We start from the raw sequence: 17049 nt of genomic DNA, 5'->3' as shown, positions 1-17049 counted from the left end.
GCAACATAGCCAGACCCCATCTCTACCAAAAAAAAGTAGAGTCCTGTAGAGAATTTCTTATACTCCAAAGTGAAGGCAACATTGCAAAGGGCCAAGTTTCTCATCCCCTCCAACTATTAAAACCCTAATAAAAAATAAATGACACTTGAACAAGACTTTTACATGAAGATTCTACAGTTGGTCTTGGATAGCAGTATATTTTAAGAAATGTAATGCCGGCGGGGGTGGGGAGTGCCTTAGCCACTTATGCTTTTAAATGGAACTGCAATAATAAAAGTGATAGTAGTGCAGAAAGTATCTGTAATGTATTAGAATTCTAGGGTAAGTCAAGAGCTCATATTCATTAAAATAATGACACAACTCCATGGGGGTGGGGAGAACAGCAGTAAAGCAACCACATACTATACTATTAGACTGGCAACATTAAGATGGAGAATATCCATCAGGAGAATACTGATATCTTAGTGGTAAGCAGTTCCTTTTAACCCAGTAATTCCACTGGTAAGGATCATACAAATGTACCACTAGGAAGAGATAATGTATATGATCATCAATGGGAGAACAGTAAAGGTGTTACTGTGGAATTCCCGACAGGCTTCCACTTGGAAGGGGAATATTTGACCACAGTTTAAACAACCCATGATGAGCACATAATGCACTATGCCCTGAAAGGTATACGTTTCCACTGGGTGTTTATACATTTCAAAGTTAAAAGCATGCACCTTACCCAAAGTTTCAGAAAGCTGGTTTGCAAATCTGAGTTCATGTGTGTGTGTGTTTTTTTTCCAAAAAGCCATGATCATTTTTTCCATTTTTATTTGATGTTTCCAAATATAAAAAAGTCAAGATTCTTACACCAATTATCTCAAATGAGACCATGCAAAGCAATTCAGTGTGTACAACAATCATTTTTCCCCTTCAGTTCTGCTGCTTTATACAACAGCGTGATTGACAGAAAATTGGATGGCATGTGCTTGGTTGGAAAATGTCATCCATTTACAAAACAACAACATCATGCAGGACAGTTCCTACTTTGTCTGCAAGTCAATTCACAAAAAACTACTTATTTTCTGTTTTTTATTTGGGAGGCACATGGAACTGAAATTTAACTGCCCAATTTTATTCAACTACCCCACCAAAAAGAAATCACATATGACAGTCCCAACACTGCAAATGTTGGAGGGTTGAGATAGTAGACACTATTTGTTATACTCAGTAGAGTTAACTATTTAACAGAAATAAATCTCCCTAGGGCCTTTCCTCTAATTTTGCTAGACTGGGTTCCAGGAGAATCGTGAAGAACCCCTCATGTAAAATTTGAAGTGTGAAAACTGTATTGTTGCATTATGCAGATTTTTGCTAGTTGCATAGACTAAAGACAGTTGGTTTGCTAAATGGCACTGAAAATCCTTAGTGAGTGTCACTATTCAGTCCAAATGTTTCTGACCAAAGAAAATTATACAACAATATTTATAGGCTAACTTTAAAGAGATGGTTGACATTAATACTGTACATATTTTACATGTCAAATACATAGTCCAAGAGTTTATAAAACAAGTTCATGCATTATTACCTTATTACCTCTAAGAATATCATGTACAAGATAGGCACTCCCCCACCCCCCAGTACTTATGACAGCATTTCAGGTGGAAGCAGTCTTATATACAAAAACAATCCAGTTTCTCTGCTATAGTAAGTATATAATTTAAGGAAATTTCAGAGATTACTGACCAAAAAAATCTTTGAAGATAGAAAGCGTCAATTTGTGGGATTTAAAATGTTTCCTTTATAAAAGAACACCCAGAAGATGTAACCTCTGTACAAAGAAAAAATATAAAAATTCTGGATGATCATGTTTGATCACACTACATACTTTAGAATGAAATGCCGCTGGTTAAAAGTTTTTCTGCTTTACTCATTCCTTTGACAGCATTAATTTGTGAACGTTTATATTTAGTTCAGCTGTATTTATGGCACGAGATCTCATTTTCAAAATGGCACTAATTTTCCTTAAGTGTAACAGCACTCTATTTTTAGCAGTAATTTTATTTTTAAAGGTTAATTTGTAGAACAAATGTTTTAACTATACTTTCTTCTACTCTATACTCCCCAATTACAATATTTACAAAGGGCTGAAGTCTATATAAAAAAAAAGATCTTTGGCTGGGCGCGGCGGCTCATGCCTGCAATCCCAGCACTTTGGGAGGTCCAGGTGGGTGGATCACGAGGTTAGGAGTTTGAGACCAGCCTGACCAACATGAAGAAACCCCATCTCTACTAAAAATACAAAATTAGCTGGGCCTGGTAGGAGGTGCCTGTAATTCCAGCTACTCGAGAGGCTGAGGCAGGAGAATCGCTTGAACCCGGGAGGCACAGGTTGCAGTGAGTCGAGATCGTGCCATTGCACTCCAGCCTGGGCGACAAAGGGAGTCTCAAAAATAAAAATAAATAAATAAATAAATCTTTTACTTTCCCCCATCCCTCATTTTAGTCAAACTTCTCCCACCTCATTTCTGCCCTGGTTGGGGAAGTGCAAGAGTTTCAGATAAGGTATCTACTATGTGTTTTAGATGGGATTCTGGATTTTAAATGAGTATAAAGTAAAAGATTTAATTCTTAGTTCAGGTATGTTCCAGTGCCTCGAAAGTTAGTTATGTGACAAATAGTACCTGTTGACAACCTAGAAAAGATGAGACATTCTAAGGTGCCCTAACAATCTTCAGCCTCTAACAGCTGAACAGGAAGGCCATTTCACTCAACTGTGATGCAATCATCACTGACTGGCATTTAGAGTTAGATTTCAAGACTCCACTCCTGTGGGGGGCCACTAGATTAAATAACTGAATACATTTTAAGAGCAATGTACACTGAGGGAAACACGGTTCTAAGGTATTATGCGTAGAAAGAGTATCGATAATGGGAACTGGCAACCTGAGCATGCTAAACCAAATTCCATGAATATAGTTTTCATGTCTTTACTACATGCATTTTGCTAATATTTCCCTAAAATATTCACCAACTCTATAGAGTTATACTTTGTGTTAAGGTTCTATTGAGTTATAAGGGAAATAGGCATATCAGGTAGCTAGTGACATAATACCAGTTGTGAAAATTCAGACAAATGAGTCGACAAATCCCCAAAAATGGCAAATTAAGCCCCGTGACAAAATAAGTTAGTGGCTCATACAGAGATAGCCCAAATCTGGAAATTTTGAATTAAAATTGTAATCCTGTAAAACAAGTTTTGGGGTGCATGGATTTCTTTAATACCAATAATATTTTTTGTTCCCACCACAGATGGATTTGCTGAATATGCTAATGCTGTGAATGAGAACACAATTTTGGGGGAGGTATACTCACAAGTAATCTGATGACAAAATAAATCACAGACTGATGTCAAATGGGCAAAAAATTGAAAATATGCTGTGAGAAACAGACAACCAAAATAATATAGGGGTTTGCGGGGTGTGGCACAGTTAAGGCATCTAAACAAAAATTCCACATGGCTTTGGCTTATTAAAATATTTTACACTATTTTTTTTTAAAAAAAGATTTGAAAGCATCTGAAAAACATGCAAATTGTTTGAAAACCTTGCATGGCAAATTCAGACAGTTTGCAAGCGTCATTCAGATGTTTGATGAGGAAAACAAAGAAGCCTCTCCCCATGAGACTGCACATGGTGGGAGAGGCCTACCCAGTTCTCTCTATCTTATACTAGATGGCAACCCAGAGGTCTGTGCAGCAGTTACAAACAAGGCATTATTATCTGGAAGGGAAGGGACCGTAGAATTTCCATTGGCTGGGGAACAACCCAGCTTTAGCTTTTCCAGATACTCTGCATGTACAGGTTTATGACACTGGAGAACTTTGATAGCATCTTCTACTTTGAACCACTCTCTCTTCCTTCCTAGAGAAAAGAATGACATTGGTTACAAGACAGTCCATTTTAAAAAGTAAACCGTGTAAGTAATGTCCACTTACTCCCTGACAAATGACTGGGACAACAACATGTTGGGGAAGAACTAAGATGAATGTGCATCTCTGCATTTCAATTACCTTCCCTGCTCTAAATGAAGTGACCAGAAATAATCTAATATGGAAACTGGACACAGGAATATAGCATCTGACTTAAGAGTATTCAGATAACAAAAGGGAACTTACTTATATTAACAGGATCTTCCCAACCTTCTGTTAGAACAGAGTATTCAGATATCAAAAGGGAACTTACCAATATTAACAGAATCTTCCCAATCTTCTAATATTTCAGTGACTGTTAGAACATAAACATATGTTCTGTGCTTTCGGTCTTGGTTCTGCTTGAATATAAAAAGAAAATGCATTTTAATCTACAGGAGGTAGCCATTGACACATTTTCCAAGGGACAAAAATTAAGTCTTCCTTACTGCTGATTAGCATAGCATATTTCCCAGCACAAACAAACATATTCAGTTGTATAGTCCAGCACGAAAGTGATTTTATATAAGACAAAACATTTAAAAGTTAAAAAGATAGAAGACTAGAACTAGAGTGTCATCACTACTGGTGGTGAAATCGGCTCTCGATACTACTTTTTTTGTAGAAGTCTGAAGATGTTGCCCAGACTGCTCCACTCCTGCCCTCAAGGGAACCTCCTGCTTTGGCCTTCCCAAAAACTGAGCTTACAGCTATGAGGACCCAGCCTCCAGTACTAAACTTTTAACACTGATTTCTATATATCTGATGTTATTTTCTTTTTTTCGTTTTGAGATAGGGAGTCTCACTCTGTCGCCCAGGCTGGAGTGCAGTGGCTCGATCTCAGCTCACCACAATCTCTGCCTCCTGGGTTCAAGTGATTCTCCTGCCTCAGCCTCCTGAGTAGCTGGGATTACAGGCGTGCGCCACACCACGCCTGGCTAATTTTTGTATTTTTAGTAGAGATAGGGTTTCACCATGTTGGTCAGGCTGGTCTCAGACCCTGACCTCATGATCTGCCCGCCTTGGCCTCCCAAAGTGCTGGGATTACAGGTGTGAGCCACTGTGCCCAGTCTATCTGATGTTATTTTCATAACGAAAATCTTAAGAGTTAAAATAACAGACCTGCATTCCCATAGTTTTTATCCGATATCCCCCTCTTCCCTGGGGCTAATCCTGACAACCTTTCAATGCCATGGAAAACTGCTTCCTTTAGGACCTTTGTAAGAGCAAACAGCACCAATTCCTTTAAGCACTCCTCCTACAGGCCTGTCAAGGTGCACATAAACAACAGTCCATGGCCTGGCGCAGTAGCTCACGTCTATAATCCCAGTACTTTGGGAGGTCAAGGCGGGCAGATCACTTGAGGTCAGGAGGTCGAGCCCAGCCTGTCCAACATGGTGAAACCCCGTCTCTACTAAAAATACAAAAATATTAGCTGGGCGTGGTGGCGCATGCCTGTAATCCCAGCTACTCGGGAGGCTGAAGTGGAAGGATCTCTTGAGCCCAGGAGGCGGACGTGGCAATGAGCCCAGATCATGCCACTGCACTCCAGCCTGGATGACAGAATGATACCCCATCTCAAAACAACAACAAAAAACCATAAACACATAAAACAGGCACATGAACTTGTTTCTAGGTTAAAAATTAAACAAGTTGGCCTTCCTTCATCCTGATTAAAGTTAGCCTTCTTTGCCATAGTCCACAACTTTAGATACTTGGTCCTGATTTTGGCCACAAACAACCTGAATAATCTACTCAAAACAGTGGGTTTTTATAGCTGGGAAGGATTATATTTTTATATCTGAGAAGGAATAAAAACAACAATAAATTAGAGGCAACTGTCACTTAACACATCATTATTTTTAAGCATCAGTTGTTTTATTTCTATGTCTGACAAATCAATACATTTATTATGCTAAATTCACAAATTCATTAAAATCACTGGGATGAATGGGCAGGGCAATCCAATTTTCCCTTATACTTTCTAAGGGGAAAGGTATTTTTTGATTGACATGTCCTGGTAAACAGTATTTGTAAAGCACTTAATACTGTTACCTTCCCATATTATTTAAGCTTTATTTATAATGTGAGACGTTTTCTTCAAAAACCCTGTCAACTTACTGACAAATGTGTTATTTGTAAAAACCTCAATATGTTTTTCAGTTTAACCAGGAGATGGTGCTATTTAACTGGGTGAAGCAACTGCTGAATTCTGGAAAAGACTGAATTCTACCTGAATGAGTCTCGATCTGCAACCTCCACCTCCCAGGTTCAAGAATTCTTCTGCCTCAGCCTCCCAAGTAGCTGGTACTACAGGCACGCATCACCACGCCCGGCTAATTTTTGTATTTATTTAGTAGAGACAGGGTTTCACCATATTGGCCAAGCTGGTCTTGAATTCCTGACCTCGTGATCTGCCTGCCTTGGCCTCCCCAAAGTGCTGAGATTACAGGCATGAGCCACCACGCCCGGTCAACTTTACTCTTAATAATTTAATTACTGTATTCTGGTAAAAGTCATCAATTCTACCAAGTGCTATAGAATCGGGATTTTTTTCTGAATTCCTAAGGCTTAAAAATAAAATTTATATGGTTCATAGTACTATAAAGACTGAACTAAGCTATAAATAGTACTCTGAAAAAAAGGAAAGTGACCATGTTTCTGGTATACTATGTATCTAGGTCTGAATCTTGGATGAAAATACATCTGGACCTCCTTTCTCCCTGGCTGCCAAAGAGTGCCTATCACATTCACATTCCCTCCCTGAAAATTCTATTCTGCCCTCAGTAATAAGAGAATATATGAAAGAGAATTCTGTTCTTTTAGCATCTGTTCTATGTACCTGAGATTTATATTTTCATACAATCCTTTAAGTCACTATGTATATCATACAATATTATTTGCTAAGCGCAATGGGGACATTTCCAGATAAAATACATGAGATCTAAGCCTTTAGGTCATACTAAAAATATTGTACCTCCTAAAATATCTATACCCTAAATAGTCTACAGTGGATTAAGAGAAACATTTCAGTATCAGCTCCACTGTATTGTCAAACAGAAGTAATCGCTACATAATAATGCTGTATAAAAGTGATGGCAGCTGGGTGCCATGGCTCATGCCTGTAATCCCAGCACTTTGGGAGGCCAAGGCGGGCAGATCATGAGGTCAAGAGATGGAGACCATCCTGGCCAACATGGTGAAACCCCATCTCTATTAAAAATACAAAACTGGGCCGGGCGCGGTGGCTCAAGCCTGTAATCCCAGCACTTTGGGAGGCCGAGACGGGCGGATCACGAGGTCAGGAGATCGAGACCATCCTGGCTAACACGGTGAAACCCCGTCTCTACTAAAAAAATACAAAAAACTAGCCGGGCGAGGTGGCGAGCACCTGTAGTCCCAGCTACTCGGGAGGCTGAGGCAGGAGAATGGTGTGAACCTGGGAGGCGGAGCTTGCAGTGAGCTGAGATCCGGCCACTGCACTCCAGCCTGGGCAACAGAGCAAGACTCCATCTCAAAAAAAATAAATAAATAAATAATAAAAAAACATAAAAATAATAAAAAATAATAAAAATAAAATAAAAATACAAAACTTAGCTGGGCGTGGTGGTGTGTGCCTGTAGTCCCAGCTACTCAGGAGGCTGAGACAGGAGAATCGCTTGAATCCGGGAGGCAGAGGTTGCAGTGACCCAAGATTGTGCCACTGCACTCCAGTCTGGTGACAGAGCGAGACTCTGTCTTAAAGAAAATTAAAAATATAAGTAAATAAATAAATAAATAAACGTGATGGCATATGAAAAAATGGCTTTTACTTCCTTTCCTACCTAATCCTGGACTGATGCCTACTGCTAGTCTGACAGAAATGTCTGGTTCAGGCTGCTGCCACATTATTTGGTTGGTTAGGAAGAAATCATTAATTCTGTTATCAGCAAAGTGAAGATTACTTTTTAACTCACCTCAAATATGCCCAGAAGTCTGCCTAGTTTTCCTTTGACTCCAGCCTATTAAAAAAAGATAAAATATAAAATGTTTACCTTTTTATAACAAAATGTATATAAATACAACTTATACTCTGGCTATTTACTTAAATCTAAATACAATACCTCTCCCCATACCAACTCACTATCTTCCTGTTTCTGTGAAGTTTTTATTGTCATTTACTTCATAAGTAGCAAGGACTGATCAAAAATTAGTATTTCTGGCTGGGCACTATGGCTCATGCCTGTAATCCCAGCACTTTGGGAGGCCGAGGCAGAAGGATCACTTGAGGTCAGGAGTTTGAGACCAGCCTGGCCAACATGGTGAAACCCTGTCCCTACTAAAAATACAAAAATTAAGGCCGGGTGTAGTGGCTCATGCCTATAATCCCCAGCACTTTGGGAGGCTGAGGCGGGTGGATCACCTGAGGTCAGGAGTTCGAGACCAGTCTGGCCAACATGGTGAAACCCTGTCTCTAATAAAAATACAAAAATTAGCCAGACACGGTGGCATGTGCCTATAATCCCAGCTACTTGGAAGGCTGGAGAATCACTTGAACCTGGGAGGCAGAGGTGGCAGTGAGCCAAGATCATGCCACTGTACCCCAGCCTAGCAACAGAGCAAGACTCCATCTCAAAAAAAAAACGAAAAAAAAAATTAAAATTAAAGTTGTGTCAGGCAACAAAAAGCACTCCTGCACCTATCTCCTTGTCTTAGTGTTATGTAGCAAAGGGCCTTGTTTTTAAAACTCCGAAACAGAATTTGTGTGAAAGAACATCTCACCTCCTCATAAACTTCCCTCACGGCAGCACCACCAGGTTCCTCCTCAGGTTCCATTCCTCCTCCTGGGACAATCCACTGGTCTGGGTACCGGCTGCTACTCACCAGCAGCACCTGTAAGGTGAACCGCAACTGTATTCTTCCAGCCTGAGAAACACTTCATATATAAACAACATTCTCAAACCTCTGCAAGGTTGTAACTCTACTCTAGATTAATCCATTTTAAAATTTAATTAAAATTATTAGGGGTACGCATTATACCACAAAATGCGATTAAGAACCTTTATGTTAAACACCATCTCTCTGAAATCAGAATTAACATTAACATGGTCACACTACCAAATCACCTGTATCTAATAAAATAATTTAAACTACCAGATTCAACTGGTAAAACTCTCGAATTATTGGATACTAACAAAGAATAAAAACAGAAACTTGGCTTATTAGCCAGAGCTGTATGCACTGAGATCTATGGTCACATAAGTTTCTTTAGTTATGGAATATTCCAAATTTAAGGACATGACCATAGGTAGGTTTCCTTGTTTCCTCACCTAGAAAATAAGAATACTAAGAAGAAAACAGATTTATGAGAAAGAAATGGGGAAATGAACCTAAAGTCGATTCTTGATACAGAGTGCTTGTTACTGTTATGATTAGGTGGCAAGAAGCATCCTTCATATTTTAAACCTGCATACTTGGGCCAAAGTCACTTCATTCTGCTAACAGGCAGCTATCATTTATGATCTAGAACAGGACTGGCAATCTGCAGTTCACCACCTGTTTTTGTACAGTCTGCGAGTCAAAAGTATTTTTACATTTTAAAATTATGTGAAATTCAAATTTCAGTGTCCACAGACGGAATTATTAGAATCGAGTCACACTTACTCATTTTTACATATTGTCTATGGTTGTTTTAGTGATGCAACAGCAGAGTCAAAGTAGTTGCGACAGAGACTGTGTGGCCCTCAAAGCTTAAAACGTTTTATCTGGCGCTTAATTTGGAAAAGTCTATGGACCCCTTACCAAGTATTAAGACTGAAATGTGGCCGGGCATGGTGGCTCACACCTATAATCCCAGCACTTTGGGAGGCCGAGGTGGCCGATCACCTGAGGTCAGGACTTTGAGACCAACCTCGCCAATATGGTGAAACCCCATCTCTACTAAAAATACAAAAATTAGCTGGCGTGGTGGTGCATGCCTGTAATCCCAGCTACTTGGGAGACTGATGCATGAGAATCACTTGAACCTGGGAGGCGGAGGTTGCAGTGAGCCAACACTGCACCACTGCACCACCAGCCTAGGCTGGTTGGAGAGCGAGACTCCATCTCAAAAAAAAAAAAAGACTGAAATGTACAAACTGTTACAAAAATACCCTATTACCTTAGACAAGTATCCTAGAGTTTAACTATTTAAAGATGGTATTACATACCCATCTTTTAAATGAATACTTGGCCGGGCGCAGTGGCTCAATGCCTGTAATCCTAGTACTTTGGGAGGCTGAGGTGGACAGATAACCTGAGGTCAGGAGTTCAAGACCAGCCTGGCCAACATGTTGAAACCCCATCTCTACTAAAAATACAAAAAATTAGCCAGGTGTGGTGGCAGGCACCTGTAATCCCAGCTACTTAGGAGGCCGTGGCAGGAGAATCACTTGAACCTGGGAGGCGGAGGTTGCAGTGAGCTGAGATTGTGCCACTACACTCCAGCCTGGGCAACAGAGCTAGATTCTGTCTCAAAAAAATGAGACAGAGCTAGATTCTGATTTTGAGACAGAGCTAGATTCTGTCTCCAAAAAAAAAAAGAATATTTGTGGGCTAGCTTATGTTGAACTTCACTAAAGTTAAAAATCAACTCGAGGTGAGCGTGGTGGCTCACGCCTATAATCCCAGCACTTCACATCTATAATCCCAGCACTTTGGGAGGCTGAAGTGGGCGGATATCTGAGGTCAGGGGTTCAAGACCAGCCTGGCCAACATGGTGAAACCCCATCTCTACTAAAAATACACAAATTAGCTGGGTGTGGTAGCACATTCCTGTAGTCCCAGCTACTCAGGAGGCTGGGGCACAAGAATTGCTTGAATTTAGGAAGCAAAGTTGCAGTGAGCTGAGATTGTGCCACTGCACTTCAGCCAGGGCAACAGAGCGAGACTCTGTCTCAAAAAAATTAAAAATAAAAATCAATAAACCAATTTGAACAAAAGTGTCAACAAAATTATCTTAGTATATTGCCTTCAAGTAAGTTTAAACAGTTCTCCCTGGAAAACACATAGGGTTTATCATGAAGTTTCATTCCCAATGTGGATAGAGAGGATGATGACAGACAGGGTCTCACTCGAACATCCAGGTTGGAGTGCAGTGGCACAATCCCTGCTGACTGCAGCCTTCACTTCCCAGGCTCAAGTGATCCTCTCACTCCAGCTTCCCAAGCAGCTGGGAATGAATACAGGCACCCACCACCAGGCCTGTCTTAATTTTGTACTTTTTTTTTTTTTTTTTTTAATGGAGTCTCACCCTGTCATCCAGGCTGGAGTGCAGTGGCATGGTCTTGGCTCACAGCAACCTCCGCCTCCTGGGTTCAAGTGATTCTCCCATCTCAGCCTCCAAAGTAGGTAGGATTACAGGCACCTGACACCACGACCAGCTAATTTTTGTATTTTGAGTAGAGACAGGGTTTCACCATGTTGGCCAGACTGATCTCAAACTCCTGACCTCAAGTGATCTGCCTGCCTTGGCCTCCCAAAGTGCTGGGATTACAGGTGTAAGCCACCCTGTCCAGTCTGATTTTTGTATTATTTTATAGAGGTGGGGTCTTGTCATGTTGCCTAGATAGATCTCGAAACCCTGGGCTCAAGTGATCTTTCCACCTTGGCCTCCCAACTGGGATTACAGGCAAGAGCCATAACGATTTTTTTTTTTTTAAATGCATGCCAGCACCTCTATCTGCCCTGCTCCCTCCCTGCTGCCAGGAGCTGCTGGCCTTTAAGAGTTCACAGCCAGCACAGAAGTCCTCTCCTATTTGACTAAGTTACCAGGAACTCAACTTTTCCAAACTGGCAAGTTTCAAGCTGACAGTTCAGCAACTCCCACCTTTCTCTCAAGCCCCCAAAATGCTGAGTTAAAAGAGAATATCTATTTAGGCATAGAACCCCCTCATTAGAAAAGCAGCATTCCAGGCCAGGCATGGTGGCTCACATCTGTAATCCCATCCTAGCACTTTGGGAGGCCAAGGTGGGCAGATTTCTTGAACTAAGGAGTCTGAGAACAGCCTGGGCAACATGACAAAACCCCCTCTACAAAAAATACAGAAATTAGCCATGCATGGTAACACGTGCCCGTAATCCCAACTGCTCAGGAGGCTGTGGTGGAAAGGATCACCTGAGCCCAGGAGGCCGAGACTACAGTGAGCTGTGATCATGCCACTGCACTCCAGCCTGGGCGATGGAATGAGACTATCTCAATAAAAAAAATAAATAAATAAAAATAAAAATAAAAAAAGGCGGGGGGAGCTATTACATTATCAAATTATACCCAGATGAGACTTTATAGAAAATCAGAAAAAGAAAATTAAAAATCCAAAAGTGCATGCAAGGGTCTCTAAGTTCAAATTCCACTTTAAACAGAGAAACTACAAATCAGATTTCAAAACCTTTGTATTTTATTCAAAATTGGAGGCTTACAGAGGATCTATGGCAACCAAAGGCACCGGCCATCTATCAAGACTGGCAAGTGAGTGTAAGTTTTTAAGTTAAATAAAAATGTTAAGGGTTTGTCTCGCATCACTGGAAAAGTAAATAGCAACGACTGGTCCGGACTGCAGAGTTACAGGCCTCTTGTTCTGCTCACTAGGTATGAGTTGAGGATAAACTGGTTTCTATTGCCTAGATGAAATTCTTGTTACACAATTCTATGCTAAGCAACTTCCTGGATTACCTTAATAATGGGACATAACGCAGGCGGCTAGCCACCTGAAAAGTACATCATCACTTAGTAAATAGTAAATAGGGAGTTTCAAAATCATCTATATTCAAAATGTTGCAGTCCCGAATAAATGAAATGCAAAGTCTCATGTATCTAGGTCAATCACTATGATGTTTCCAGTTCTCCAAGACAGAGAGCTAAACTACAGGAGATTAATAATGGTGAATTAGTATAAGCTGTGTCTGCTTTTCTGAAGAAACATTTTATGCTTCAGATTTTTTTTTTTTTTTTTTTTTTGAGACGGAGTCTCGCTCTGTTGCCCAGGCTTGAGTGTAGCGACGTGATCTCGGCTCACTACAACCTCCGCCTCCTCGGTTCAAGCAATTCTCTGCCTCAGCCTCCTGAGTAGCTGGGATTACAGGCTCCCGCCACCACGCCCGGCTAATTTTTGTACTTTTATAGTAGAGATGGGGTTTCACCATCTTGGCCAGGCTGGTCTTGAACTCCTGACCTCGTGATCCACCTGCCTCGGCCTCCCAAAGTGCTGGGATTACAGGTGTGAGCCACCGCGCCCGGCCTATGCTTCAGATTTAAAACCAAACCTGCATCTACATGACATCAGCATATCTAAACTTTTCTTCCAAAAGTCAGTAACATGGAACGCTTATGTGTCAACATCTCTGTTTCATAAATTACTTTTTAGACAGTCTCATGAAAACAGTATATAAATTTGATAAGTGATTTAGCATAATCTAATAATTTATGGTGTAAGAATCCCTTGATATTCCAAGAAGAAAATATTTGATCAAAACATTAACTTCAACTGTTTCTTTCCTTTTCTTTTCTTTTCTTTTTTAAGACAGAGTTTCGCTCTTGTTGCCCAGACTGGAGTGCAATGATGCAATCTTGGCTCACTGCAACCTCCACCTCCCCGGTTCAAGCGATTCTCCTGCCTCAGCCTCCCATGTAGCTGGGATTACAGACATGCGCCACCACGCCCAGCTAATTTTGTATTTTTAGTAGAGACGGGGTTTCTCCATGCTGGTCAGGCTGGTCTTGAACTCGAAACCCCAGCTGATCCACCCGCCTTGGCCTCCCAAAGTGCTGGGATTACAGGCATGAGCCACCACACCCAGCCAAATGTATCTTTCAAAAATAAATAAATAAATAAGCCGATAAATTTAAATGGGTAATTATCTCATTTAAAGGTTCTCATTTAAAGGTTGCTCACTGCAACCTTTGCCTCCTGGGTTCAATTATCTATGGTCCAGAAATGATTCAGTCTAAACTACTAGCTTAAGGCAGATTTGCTAATATCCAACTTTTGGTGATGGCAGTTTTGAAATCCAGTATGTTTCATTAAGCACTTGTCTACTCATCTAAATTGACAAACCTGCAGATAGAACCTCACCACTTTAAAATGTTTTTCAAAAGAAAATCAGAATCATGAAAATGGGCTAGCAGGAAAGAAGCATCATGCACATGGTATCCAAACTAAATCTATTCACTTTCATCTTTACAATCTTCAACCCCTAGAAAGATAGAGAACAGACTGACTCCTGTCAAAAAGTCACAATTCTGCACAAGTTCTCCACCTTGAAGAGAAGTACTATGGAGAAAGAAGTTGCTGATTTTGCTCCTTATCTACTAATTGTGTGATACTGAACAGGAATTGTATGTGATGAAAAGATACTGAATATACATCTTTTCCTCAAAGAGCTTATATTCTTGGAGGTACGGTTGGAGTAAAGTCACACAGAATGCTCAGTATTCTGTCTAAAAACTGCAAGAACACATACATCTATATAAATCTATATCACGATAAATTGTGGACAAACGATTTAGCCTAATCCAGTAACTTATCATCCAAGAGTCCCTGGACATCCCAGGAAGAATAAACTTGGTCAAACCAATAACTTCAAATATATCTTTCCATAAAATGATCACTTTAAATGGGTACTTAATATCTGTGACATAGAAATGACTGGCCATCTAAACAACTAGCTTATGAAAAGAGGTCTTACACAGATGTGATGGTGACAGATTTGAAAGTCTGTGTTTCATTAAGTACTTGCCCACTCATCTTGAATAGTTCATTTGGGTGTTCAAATGAGGGCCAAGGTCACATTTGGGGTGGGGGAAGGTGGGGAGAAGGTGGTGACTAAGAGTGAGCAAGAACTGAGGGACACACTCCAGATAAGAGAATAGCCTGCACGATGGCGTATGTCTGCCAGGGTGGAAAAATATGAATAGCATTAGTAGAGAGATGAACAATTAAAACAGTCCTCTACCTGCCCCCTACCCCAATAATAATGAACAAGTTTTTAACTTAAGGCCAATTAGTGTGATAGCAAGGCCATCCTGTGATTATCTGGGGTCTGTCATGCACGTGGAAGCGGTCCCCAGCACTAGATCTAGACCAATACAGATAAAAAAAGTTGGTATCACACTGGAGCATGTTTATATTTTAATTAGGCAGACAACAGAGGACACTAACAACTGTTTTTAGGCAGGTGGTTGTGATTAAGATGAAAACATAACTCAGTGTTTCCTAAGAACCCCCACACCTGCTCTTTTGTCCAGTGCTATATAACCATTTCTCTTTCCAGAAAAACATTTCACCAAGTTAAAAAACCTGGGATTATAAAAGAGAAACTGGGAGTGGTGGTGAGGAGTTGCACCGTAGTGGCACACTGTCACTCCAGAACTATCAAGAACTCAAGAATTACAGCTTTTCTGTTGAAGTCACTTGGAATCTGTTGAAGATGAAATCATCAATGTAGATTTTTCTGGACTGCATTTTTATAGAACTACTAAAGTAATTCACCTTGAAAAACCAGTTTTGTAAAGAGCATGCAAATAAAACAGTCCAGCCGGGTGCAGTGGCTCATGCCTGTAATCCCAGCACTTTGGGAGGCCGAGGCAGGAGGATCACTTGAGGTCAGAAGTTCAAGACCAGCCTGGCCAACATGGCGAAACCTCGTCTCTACTAAAAATATAAAAAGTAGCTGGGCATGGTGGTGCATGCCTGTAATCCCAGCTACTTGGGAGGCTGAGGCAGGAGAATCGCTTGAATCCAGGAGGCAGTTTGCAGTGAGCTGAGATAGCACAACTGCATTCCAACCTGGGCAACACAGCGAGACTCTGTCTCAAAAATAATAATAAAAAAAAAATCAGAGTCCATTCAGTACTGTTTTCCAGAGGCCAAAATTAGTAAGAAGGTATACTTTCCTTATCAAAGATTTAGCTATGTTCTTCCAGTTAAGAGTTTTCCAACCCAGACAAAAGATTTGACGTATCTGCTAATGCAAATGTTAAGTGTTCCACAAAAAATTTTTCTTGAGAATGATGAAAATATCTAGTAGAGTCAGTAATGGAAATTTTGTTTCTTACATAAATTTTGGAGATACTAGTTCTGAGCAGTGTTTTTACTAGTCATATACTCACATTTTTCAGCTTCATTATACCTTTTCTACTAAAACTCTGTGGGAAAACTCAACTATTAATAGGTTTTTTTTTTTTTTTTTTTTTGAGACAGGGTCTCACTCTGTCACCCAGGTTGGAGTGCAATGGCGCTATCTCAGCTCACTGCAACCTTTGCCTCCTGGGTTCAAGCAATTCTCATGCGTCAGCCTCCTGAGTAGCTGGGATTACAGGTATGCACTACTATGCTCAGCTCATTTTTTTTGTATTTTTAGTGGAGACTGGGTTTCACCATGTTGGCCAGGCTGCTTTTGAACTCCTGACCTCAAATGATCCACCCACCTCGGCCTCCTAAAGTGCTGAGATTACAGGTGTGAGCCACTGCGCCCAGCCTGAACTATTAATATCTTCTATAGGCCAGACACAATGGCTCACACCTGTAATCCCAGTGCTTTGGGAAGCTAAGGCAGGCAGACTGAGTCCAGGAGTTCAAGACCAGCTTAGACAACATAGGAAGGCCCTGTCTCTACAAAAAAATCAATAAATTAGCCAGGCATGGTGGCAAGTACCTGTAGTCCAAGCTACTCGGTGGGCTGAGGTGGGAGAATCACCTGAACCTGGGAAGTTGAGGCTGCAGTGAGCCATAACTATCCACTGTACTCCAGCCTGAGTAACAGAAGTGAGATTCTGTCTCAAAAAGAAAAAAGAGGCCGGGCGCGGTGGCTCAAGCCTGTAATCCCAGCACTTTGGGAGGCCGAGATGGGCGGATCACGAGGTCAGGAGATCGAGACCATCCTGGCTAACACGGTGAAACCCCGTCTCTACTAAGAAATACAAAAAATAGCCGGGTGAGGTGGCGGGCACCTGTAGTCCCAGCTACTCGGGAGGCTGAGGCCGGAGAATGGCGTGAACCCGGGAGGCGGAGCTTGCAGTGAGCTGAGATCCGGCCACTGCACTCCAGCCTGGGCGACAGAGCGAGACTCCGTCTCAAAAA

General features: G+C 41.1%; 1 protein-coding gene across 7 annotated transcripts in view; it reads right to left on the bottom strand.

Annotated features, from left to right (window-relative positions):
- Positions 1-283: 283 nt before the first annotated feature.
- The window catches only part of NUDT4 (nudix hydrolase 4), a 25781-nt gene continuing 9015 nt past the window's right edge, over positions 284-17049 (bottom strand). For 5 of the 7 annotated variants that reach the window (XM_025401560.1, XM_025401563.1, XM_025401561.1 and 2 more), the window contains 4 exons: positions 8717-8827; positions 7912-7956; positions 4230-4314; positions 284-3908 (listed from right to left, as the gene is read on the bottom strand). In XM_025401560.1, coding sequence (XP_025257345.1) covers positions 3706-3908; positions 4230-4314; positions 7912-7956; positions 8717-8827 — 444 coding nt within the window. In that variant the 3' untranslated portion in view covers positions 284-3705. Of the gene's footprint in view, positions 3909-4229; positions 4318-7911; positions 7957-8716; positions 8828-17049 lie in introns of all 7 variants that reach the window. The other 2 variants (XM_025401559.1, XM_025401562.1) reach the window with 1 other exon arrangement.

This window comes from Theropithecus gelada, chromosome 11 (genome assembly GCF_003255815.1).
Source record: "Theropithecus gelada isolate Dixy chromosome 11, Tgel_1.0, whole genome shotgun sequence".
Classification (NCBI taxonomy): Eukaryota; Metazoa; Chordata; class Mammalia; order Primates; family Cercopithecidae; genus Theropithecus; species Theropithecus gelada.
This window is presented reverse-complemented; position numbering and strand designations above follow the sequence as displayed.